The sequence below is a fragment of the Callospermophilus lateralis genome, chromosome 1, assembly GCF_048772815.1.
Source record: "Callospermophilus lateralis isolate mCalLat2 chromosome 1, mCalLat2.hap1, whole genome shotgun sequence".
Classification (NCBI taxonomy): Eukaryota; Metazoa; Chordata; class Mammalia; order Rodentia; family Sciuridae; genus Callospermophilus; species Callospermophilus lateralis.
Genome location: NC_135305.1, coordinates 94,974,341 through 94,985,568, shown reverse-complemented (window position 1 = coordinate 94,985,568; position 11,228 = coordinate 94,974,341). Strand labels below are relative to the sequence as shown.

Below are 11,228 nucleotides of genomic sequence, written 5' to 3'. Positions count from 1 at the left end.
TGAGTTTATCTAGCCAGCATCTTAATCAGATGGCTTTCATAACTACTGTCATTGCACATGGTTTTTCTCCTCTTTGAGGTTCAGGTTTTGGAACTACTGTAGCTCTGGATCTGTTTAGACCCGGAAACATCCCCTCTTTCAGAGATGATGTCCCAGTAGTTTAAGAACAGAGCTCATGAATGCATACAGATATCTTCACACAGTTCCCAGCCTTGTAGAACAGAAAAGGCAGTGGGAAGAGTATTATTTGTTCCCAAATGACCATCTCAGCAGGTCTAGTAAAGCTACAAGTTCTTCACCATCAGCAGAACAACTACAGTTCTTAAAAGTGGCATGAGAATATCAGAGAAGGTTCTGAGTAGACCCATTGAATTAGGTTTCAGGCCAGCTTCCCATTTCCACTTATTGCATGTTACTCACTGGCAAGCAGGATTAATCAAATTACATCTAGTATCCACTGACTGTCTCCCACTTTTCAATTGGTTTTAAATTCATTTGCCTTTGGAATGATTGGAACTCTTTGTATTCTTAGGCCCTAAATTGCAGTGATAATGAAATGAAGCCACATAATTAGTAATCCCTAATTTTCTTTTATGCATCTTTTACTATTTCTGCCAAACACTAATAATTTGGGTAAAAATCATTTAAGTCATAATGGACTTGGTAATTAGAGAATTGGAATTTATCATCCATAACAGTAAACTTTTCCTAGATTGCTACTCTATATTGGAGTTTGAACTTTTCACTGGTTATTCAAAGTCATGGTGGTATCAGAAACCATTTCTCTGCCATTTACTCTGTACTTGCAGTACTGAGTGCTCTAATTTCTAATGTATTAAAATGCCAGCTCTACCTATGAACTCTTGGATCTTGGTCGAGACTTTTTATCTTTTATGATTCTTAGTTCTCATCTATAAAATAAGAATTGTCACACTTCTACTGGCTTATGTAAGGAGCAGATAAAATATTGTATTTGAGTTTGCTTAGAAAATTATACAAATAGGAGATTACTATTGCTCATACTAGACAATGAAGATCTGCCACATACAAATGAAGCTAGTTAAAAAATTTATTATCAAATATATTACTGTTATTGGCAAGTCAGGTTCATAGGTCATTCAGACATCCATCCTCTATACTGTCAGTGGATATTCTATGCAGAGCACCATTGAAGAAATTTTAGTAAGTTTGGTGGGGTTAGGACACAACTGCATAAACTGAGAACTGATGAGAGATCAAACTGAAGAACAAGCATGGATTAGGTCATGAAGGGCACTGTGTGCTGTGTTGGGCTCCTTTGTTTACCCTGAAGGCAATGGTAAGCATTGGAAAGATTTTCAACAAAAGAGAAACAACATTCATATTGGCCTTTTAGAATGACTTCTCTGGTGGCAAATATATGACAGGTGAGGAGACCAGAAGGAATGTATTATGGCAATCTTGGCGAAAGGTAGCTGCACTAAGTATTAGCAGTGGGGGATAGAGACAAGGAGACAGATTCCAAAGGAATTCAGGAGGCAGAATTCTAGGATTTTTGGTGACTTGGTGCATGCATATGCACGTGTGTGTGTGTGTGTGTGTGTGTGCGTGTGTGTGTGTGATGTGCATATGTGCATGTGGTGTGTGTACATATGGGTATACAAGACTTGGCGTGACTCTTGGACATTTTTTTTTTTTTGGATGGCTGATATCTATTCATTAACAAGGATAAAGCAAACAGAAGGAGATAGGCCTCCAAAAAGAGGGCAAATTGCTAGAGATGTTGAACATTTTTTCATATATTTGTTGATCAGTTGTATTTCTTCTTTTTGAAGTGTTTTTTTCTTAGTTCCTTAGCCCATTTATTGATTGGGTTATCTGTTTTTTTTAGTGTTAAGTTATTTGAGCTCTTTATATATCCTAGAAATTAATGCTTATCTGAGGTGCATATGGTAAAGATTTTCTCCCATTCTGTAGGCTCTCTCTTCATGTTACTGATTGTTTTCTTTTCTGAGAAGAAGCTTTTTAGTTTAAATCCATTCCATTTACCAGAATGGCAATTATATCAGGAATACAAGCAACAATAAATGTTGGCGAGGATGTGGGGGAAAATTTAGACTCATACATTGCTGGTGAGACTGCAAATTGATGCAACCACTTTGCAAAGCAGTATGGAGTTTCTTCAGAAAACTTGGAATTGAACCACCATTTGACCCAGCTATCCCACTCCTTGGTTTATATCCAAAGGACTTAAAATCAGAATACTACAGTGACACAGCCACATTGATGTTTATAGCAGCTCAATTCACTGTAGCTCAATTATTGAACCAACCTAGGTGCCCTTCAATCCTTTGGTTCTGTAGTATGGTCATCATGAGACTGAGCCCCACCACAGACAGAATGGATAAAGAAAATGTGGTACATATACACAATGGAATATTATTCAGCTTAATGAAGAATGAAATCATGGCATTTGCTGGTAAATGATGGAACTGGAAAATATCAAGCTAAGCGAAATAAGCCAATCCCCCCAAAACAAAGGCTGAATGTTTTCTATAATATGCAGATGCTAAGGGGGGATGGCTAGGAAATAATAGAGGTAGTTTGGATTAGGCAGAGGGGAATGATTGGACATTATGACCCTATGTGCATATATAACTACATGACCTGTGTGATCCTACATCATGTACAACCAGAAGAGTGAGAAGTTATACTCCATTTATGTATGATGTGTCATATGCATTCTACTGTCATATATAACTAAGTAGAACAAATAAAAAAGAGGGTAAATTATATTCATGATCTTCTTTAAGAAAACATGGAAATATTTCTTCTGTTTTAGAAAGATTTTCATCCAATATACTAAAAATCTAGGTGTTATCATTTTCCCTTGATCATGGCCTTCCTCAGTGTGTAGAAGATAAGCCAAATGGATGCTCCTTTCAGAGGGCAGAACAACAAGGAGCCAGACTGATTCCTGTTTGTTAGTGACAAGTTTTATCTATATGTGTGACACATAGCTTCTGGACTCTTTCCAACCAAAGACTTTTGATCAAACTCAACCATTGTCTTGCTACACGTGCCCCTGAATATACTGAGGGTATACAGTTGGTTTATTAGAAGATTATTATCAGAACAGTATTTTATATCATTTGAAAGAGATTCTGGTGGTTGTTTTCTAAGCCTGTGCTATTTCTACACATTCATTTTCTGTTTCTAGAGTCAGCCTCAGGACAGTTTTTCATCATTTTAATTTTGAAATTTATTTTTGTGAAATATTATAGTTTAAGAAACATGGGATGATTTTACTTTTTGAGAAAAATTACTGTTTTTTGTATGATGAGGATGTTTCTTGAAGGCAAAAATTCTATTTATTTCTGAGTCTTGAGCACATAGAATTTTCTGGTACATAGAAAGTACTTAGCAGATATTCGTGGAATATGGAAGGATTAAATTTAAATGACCACTGTCTTTTTAAAGAAGACATGTTAGTATACATAATGGGTATAATCACAGGTAGGACCTTTGCCCAGAATATTTTTAGAATATTTTATTTAGAAAGAATGCTCAAAAATGACTTTCTCTAGTCTTTTCCCCACCTATGAAGGCAGAAGCATTAATATTTTTTGCTCCTGTTAAAGTCATCTTGGAGCTTCCTGCCCACTTTGCCCATCTATAATGCATGGACAGTCAGATTTTGGATTCTGTTTATTGTCCCAAAGCACATCTTATCAATCATAACATGAAGTTGATATATAGATCCCCATGTAGCATAGGAAACGCCTACTAAAGATCACTAAAAGTATGGAGAGTGTGATTCTAAATGTTAGGTTTTTTACTGTTATTTTTAGCAAGATGTTTTGAATTAGTAAATTATATAACATTAACTCACTTCTCCTACCCACATTAAACTTCAAACAGGAGCATATTCTAAATGCCAGAATTTTCCAGAATATGCAATTACAGAGATCACTTAAAAGCTGCAGAACTCTGCCATACCAGGCACTCAGCTGGGTGTTAGCAACAGACTGTGTTGGCACTGTTTTTTTTCTGCCCACTATCATGTCTCATCTTCTGTCTTCTGGTTTTACGGTGACTCCTCTGTCAATCCTTTTGGTCCTGTAGTATGGTCATCATGAGACCCAGCCCCACCACAGACAGGATTGAGGCTGACTTAAGAGCACTGTCCCCCAGCATTGCTGCTTAGTGTAGAGACAGATTCGAAAGGCATGACTCAAAGCCCTGGGGTTGATGGATAGAGAATCTTTCTGAGAAGGAAGCCAAGAGGGACAGGCTGATGACATTCTTTAAGCCTCTGTATCCAGCTGTGCTGATATCCACAAGAGGACTTCCCATTAAGTCCAACAACACAGTATCTTGTCGTTTATATGACTTTGAGTTGAATTTTTATAATGTGCAACCAAAGGAATCCCGATGAATGTGGCATTTCTTTTGCAGAAATAAAATAATCATGATATTAACCAATCTGCCTCGAACCCCTTCCTTTTCTTAACACTTGGGGTTGTAATGTATGCTTATGTAAATTCTTATAATTTAAGTGACATATTTGACTGCAAGACACATTTAGCCTAGAAGCTCATGTCAAACAATTCTTTATTTTTTATGGTACAAATTAAAAGTGACAGATCTGAAGCTGTTAAGAAATACACAAAGTGCAGCTTTACCGACCATACAGATATTGCTCTAGATTAAGTACAGTTTTTTTTTTTTTTAAACATTAAGCAACCTGTGCAGATAAATCAGCTTTGGTTTCAATGTCAGAGCAAGTAAGGAGCTTTTAAATATCCAGTTTGGCTTCTTGGTCACAAGTCTATCATGTCAAGTTCTCGTCATGATGATTTTCCCAGAACAACCCAGTCTGTTTCCCTGCCCTCCCTCCTGCTGCCTGCTCCAGGCATGGAGAAGCAGATCTCTTTGCGGTGCCTCATAAGTGACCCTGGTGACCAGTCTAGATCACAGCACATAGGACAAAAAAAAAAAAAAAAAAAAAAAAAAGAAAGAAAAAAAGAAAAAGAAAAAGAAAAAAAATCATTTTCTTAATAACAAATAAACATATGTGCCTCACATAATTTCAAGTTGAAGACGAGCAAATCACATGACAAAAAGCTCATTACAAAATGTTATCCAAACAGATTTTTACAGTCAAACATGAAAATGAAAATCAATTTTCTTTTTCTCCATTTTTTGTTAAGCTTGATCATTAACTGGGTACAAGTAGAGTGCTGAGGTAAAACATTGATGAACAGTTTGTATTTTTTTTTTCTTAAAATAGGAACAGTTTAGTATTGCGAGATTGTCAGCAACATTTAGCCGTATCTATACAATGTGCATATACCTACAAATATTGAACTTTGGTCCAGCGTAGAGAAGACGAGCAAAGGCAATTTACGATTTCTTTTTGGTTATAGCTTGAGTTCTTTGATATGCCTCTACTTGTTTTTTTTTTTTTTTTTCCTAGCTCCTTTTGCTTTTTTGTTCTCTCTTTTGTGTTGTGTTGTGTGTGTTGTGTGTGTACTGTGTGATTATAACACAAAGAAACAAAACCTTGTAAATTCAAGTGAAACTTCAGCTGTTCAAAAAAATTTTCTTTGGGTGAAAGAGAAAAAAAACCCCACAAACAAGTATAAAATATAGTATCCATTGTCATTTTTTCATCAAATAATGAAGAAAATGAAGAATGCAATAATTTAAACATATGTGCGAAAAATATTGAAGCTTGAAGTACAATCACATATGCCCAAAGTGGCTTTTATTTTTTTTGTTGGTGATAACCTTAACCTTCAGTTCATGGAAACATAAAAGACATTTAAATGTTATTGGCATATGAAGTTGTTTACAAGTGGAAATAAGAAATGTCATAATAAAATTAAACAATAAGTATGGTCCCGAAGACTTATGAGTTACACAGTATAATTTATATTTCTAAGAATCTGTTCAGGCACCTTTTTTTTATGCCTTGTAGCAAAAAATTTATCTGTAAAAAATTAATATAAGAAGCATTACAACACCTTATAAATAATTTATAAAACAATACAAAATTATAAAACTATAAAAAAAATCACTGCACATGAATGGTTTTACGACTGTGGGATGAATGTATTTCTTCTTTGTTCTACTCCGGATGATCACTGTTATTTTATATTTTCACTGTCCTAGTTATACCCTCCCAATTATAGATCTCAGAACTGAGCAGGCCTTATGTAACTGCTGCCGGCATATTTTTAAACATTTAACATCCGTCATATGTTATCTTGTTAACTTCTCTTCTTGGGGAGCTTTTCTTGATGGAATTTGGAACAGGTCCTAGGAGAATACAAAATCTGTTTTAATCAATAAAGTTTTGGGTTTCTGTGTTGTTGGTATTTGTGCAGTTTTTGAGATGGTAAAATGGGTACCATGATGTTGTTGGCATGGAACAGGCTAGTTGTGGTCCAATTAGCATCAGACTGGTGAAATGGAAACACCTTTACTAGCAACTAGTTCCAATTTCAGGATTTTTTTCTCTTTGTTGGTAGTTTTCTGACTGCTGCATGAATCATCTGAGGGGGACAATTATACTGTCCCAGTTACATGACAGTAAAGGAGCCCACGGAAGAAACTAGAAACTCCTAGGGGAAGGGAGTGCATTTGAGGAAGGAGATGGTGTTTCTAATTCATTGGTCAATTTGAGGTGGGGTTTCTCTTTTTCCCTCCCACAATTTACCTCTAGATAGTACATGAACATTATTATTAATGAATCACTCATAAATATTTACATTTTGATTGCAGGCAAATTCACAGTTCTCTTTTGTGTGCTTCTTTGACAGAACACCTACATACACCTTGGCGCAAATATTAGTTGCAGGTTCCAAGTGTTCAGCTGCATAGCCCTCCTCACTTCTCAGCACATTCTTTGGGCTTCTTAGGGTATCATGACCCTCAGAATCTCTTGAGCAAGTTATTTTTAAAAATGAACTAATCCTCTAGTTCTAATAGTGAAAGCTATTCTGATGTGTCATATGAGCCACTTCTCTATATTTTTCTTTTGTTGGAGACACTTAAAACTTCCTTCCTCCTCAAGAGTCAGCCCCCAATCCAATTGTTCAAATTCATCTGTTACTTTTCTGCTCTGTTTATCTATCCAAAGAACAATCGATTCCCCCCACAAGTCTGCCATCACAGACTTGATGAAAGAGATAGCAGAGAAGATGAGATTAACCGGATACTCGATGGCCCTTAACAATGATTTGGTCGCTATCACTTTCTTTGTGGCCTGTTTCTTTGTGTGGGTGTATATGGGTGTGTTCATGCCTGTGTGTACTTTGACTGAAACCTTGAGACATTTCTTTGGCTATCAGACTTCTGAGAGAAATTGCTTTGCACAGAAGCATAACATAGATGTAAGTATTGAACCAAATGTGCAGCTTATGTTTATATTACAAAATTAGTTTTGGTCAGCTCTCCATATACGTGGCCAACAGACTGAGAAAAATCCCAAGCTCTGGTGTGGACAGTGAGCACAATTACAGCTTATGCCAGTGTTGACAGTTCAACGAGCAAAGCCCTAGTTATTTTGGAGTCTCTCCTACATTTCAGTAGGATCTCAGTGGAAAAGACACGGTTCTTCCCCACTTCTGGGGCCTTCCAGCAGACCCCCAGAGACCTTGGAGATGGAGAAATGGAGGAAGAAAGTGAAATGTGAGCTCCATTTTCTTTTCTCAAACCCACAAGTCATAGTGAGAAGAAAGCAACAAATGCTTTGGCACACGATCCAGGATGCCCCCCTTAAACAAACAAACAAAGGAACATAAAAACACCCAGAAAAAAATAAGTCCCTACCTCCCCTCCGGCAAAACAAACCGATAGTGAGCCTTACTGAATGGCTTCAACAATGGTACCCACCCCGTTGGTGGAGACAATAAATGGGAAAGATGGGAGAAATCAGGCTTCCTACTTTTCTGTTAGTACAAATGTAAAAATCTGTAACACAACTTTACACGCAGAGAAGAGTAGACAAAGATCGCTTTGCAATGCCTTGTTTCTGACTTTGGTTAATAGGTTTCATAGTGAATCAGCACTTGGTACCTGAAAGGATGTAGCCCTCCTCCAGGTGGCAGGCTTGTATTCGCTTTGAACAGATACAAGTTTTTGTTGTCGTTTTTTTTTTTTGGTTTAGTTTTGTTTTTCTTTTTTTCCTTAAAACGTGTTCACATTTTCATAATACACAGCAAAAAGTATGTGGTTATTTGGTTTGTTTTAAAAAACTGGCTTGGGGGGGGGAGACAGGTGGGGGATGGGAACTATCCTACCACACACACCCTCCGTGTGGTGTATTCTTTGTTTAAAAATTTTCAAAAAAAATTTTTTTTTTCTTTTTTGGAAAACCAATGGACACATAGAAACCATTCTGTCCACTTGGTAGTTTTCTTAGTCTTTTACATACAATGATGATGGTGACTGGGGTGCTGTTAAATTTAATTTTGATTTTCTTTCATCTTCATCTTTTTCTTATCTTTTTTTCTTTTCTTCTTCTTTTCTTTCTTTTTTTTTTTTTTTTGGTGGAGTCCCAAAGGTGGGGTTTCGTTTCTGTGGATTTTTGCCTCTGATTATGGGTGGACGTCTCTTTAGGAGTTTTCTTCCAGAGAGTCTGTTAGGGGTTCCAGAGGGACTGCCGTGGTGGGCTCGTGCTGTTTTAAGCGTTTAATTGTATTCTTCAGGGCTTGCCTCTTATTGCAGAACCAAACTCTAACTACTTCTCGGTCATAGTTCAGCTTCTCAGCAATTTCGGTCATTTCCTGCCCAGAGGGGTGTGTGTTCTTCTCAAAGTGGGCATTGAGGATCTCAAGGGCCTGGGGTGTGAAGGAGGTGCGCCGCTTGCGCTTTTTGGACGGTTCACTCCCGATAAACTCGGTCAGGTTCTGCATACCTGCTCGATGGCGGGCCTCAGCCTCAGCCATCCACCGCTCAAGCACCGGCTTGATCTTCTGGGCACTTTTAGGGGTGATGTCCAGCTTTTCAAACCTGGCAGGATACAAAAGGCCAGGGTTCAGTTTGGCTGTCAGACTGCTAGCTATAGTGTTCTCTTGGGCTTCCTGTGGTAGGAAAAAGTGGCTTCTCAGGATGGTGTGTCTGGGGGGAGAATTGAGAAAGAACAGTCTTACACTGAGTCCTCTGCCAGGGTGGGCTTCCTGCCTGCCTGCCTGACTGCCTGGCAGGGCGAATTCACTCCAGATTAACAGCCAGCAGCAAGGTAGCCAGCCCCACCCAAGCCAGCGCCCACCCTCCCAGCGTGCTCCATGCCAGTGCATGCAAACCACACGCCGTGCACACAGACTAGGGCCAGGGAGAGGCAGAGACGGCAGGACACCCGCGCCAGCACAAGGGGAACACAGACAACTCCCAGGCTTCCCTCTAGACTCTGAGATCTAAGCTTCTGTTTCAGTTGCACCAGCTTGTCTTCCCCAATCTCAGACTTCTTAAGGCAAAAATTAATCCTACGAAGTGACATCCAGAAAAACAGTTGTCATGTCTTTCATTTAAAATGATTATGATTTACATTTGGTTTTCTTTAAATTCTTCCCAGTTATCTGGGTTATGAAAATATTATAGCTATTAGCATAGTTATGACAACTGGGGTAAGTTCTTTTTTATGGCTCTATTTTTTTTTTATTGTTCTTTTGTGTCTCATTTTAACTTCTCTCTTGCCCCTGCCCCCCACTCTTTGGTAACAATTTTCACCATATGTAAGTTAACAACATGCCCCCTTTCCAGGTAAAATATAGCCCAGTTGCTACTTTACAGTTCTGGCTCAAACAGCTGGACACATTGTAATTACTATGGAATACCCCATCCTGGATGTGCTAAGGCCACCTCACGCCTTCCAATCACTGTCCAGTGTAATGGTGTTCTTTTGCACCAGGGTATCAAGCTGTGTTTAATGTGCGATATCTGCAAACTGTACTTGAATGATATCATTTTCTGTAAATGAGGTCTTCTATATGTCAATTGCCATCAGCAATTCTTTGCTACATTGACTTTAAAAAATATGAAGCATCCTGAACAAAATTATATAGAGTGTTTTAAGAGGTCATCCTGGTACCAAATCCATACTCACTTTCAATGAAAAACAAAAAGTACCAGTTCTTTTTATTCATTTGTTTGTTAATTCTAAATCCAAATTCACAACCCTGCAGTATTAACAACTTAGGGTACATAGAATTCCCCTGTCTTTTAAAGTGTTCTATGTTGTTGAGATACAACAGTCTGACTGCAGAGTGCACCTTATTATAACAGTCAGTTCTCATAGAGCTGAAATGAACCTGCCTTAGTCACAACATGTTTTATGAGGATGCTTGCAAAATGACAATAAAGGATAGGCTTCCTTTATGTGCCATAATCTCATTTTTGGCAATATATTTTTAGATCTCTTACATTATGACAGCAGCACAAATAGTATCGAATTTTAATGCAATTTCCATGGCATTCCCTTGCCTGAACAATTCAAGAACGTATTTATTTTTGAAAAAATCCAACTTCCCTGTACAGGTCAAGAAGGGAAGAAGTATATTTGTTTTCAATACAAAGTGAACTAAGTATTTAGTATCATATAATGAGTTTGTCACTGGTGACAAACAGCTCCCATTGTTAATAATCAGCCATATACTTCATTTTGGCCTTATTTACCAGTTAACCATAAAAGCCCCAAAGCTTGAACTCTTGATAGCATTATAATAAGCTTTACTGCATCGTGGCACCAGGGGGATGGAGCTTGTGACAGCAATGTTCAGTGTATTGGAGGCATCTTATTCTCTGTGCTTCTGATAAGGAGGGACTAGAGGTAGCACCTGGGAGTCACTGCAGCTAATTAGGCAGAAATTTTGCCTGAATGTGCAGGCTCCGGTGCACATCCCTTCCACCCTTTGAATTCACTGCAATTGTTCCAGTGTAAGATCTTGATTTTTTCCAAGACTTTTCTTTATTTGTTCTTGGTAGCTCCTAAAATGACCTCACTGAGAAACAGGAGGCTGAATCTGGAGAAAGGTATCTGACCTGCCCTGTACAATACTAAAAATTGCGAAGGTTTCTGCATTCCAGTTTTTTTTTTTTTTTTTTTTTTTTTTTTTGTGTGTGTGTGTGTGTGTGTGTATGTGTGTGTGCCCTGCTCTGGGAAGACTTTAGAAATCAGCATATTTGATTGGGAATGCCCAGGAAACACTAGGTGTGTGAATTCAAACATTAGACAGCACTTT

At 37.9% G+C, this 11,228-nt stretch overlaps 1 protein-coding gene across 2 annotated transcripts in view; it reads right to left on the bottom strand.

The window, feature by feature from the left end:
* Window positions 1–8,603: 8,603 nt before the first annotated feature.
* Pou6f2 (POU class 6 homeobox 2) overlaps window positions 8,604–11,228 on the bottom strand; it is a 470,488-nt gene continuing 467,863 nt past the window's right edge. Inside the window, exon 10 of one of the 2 annotated variants that reach the window (XM_076864071.2) lies at window positions 8,604–9,108. In XM_076864071.2, the coding sequence (XP_076720186.1) occupies window positions 8,604–9,108 (505 nt within the window). The remainder of the gene's footprint in view (window positions 9,109–11,228) is intronic. The other variant, XM_076864074.2, reaches the window with a different exon arrangement.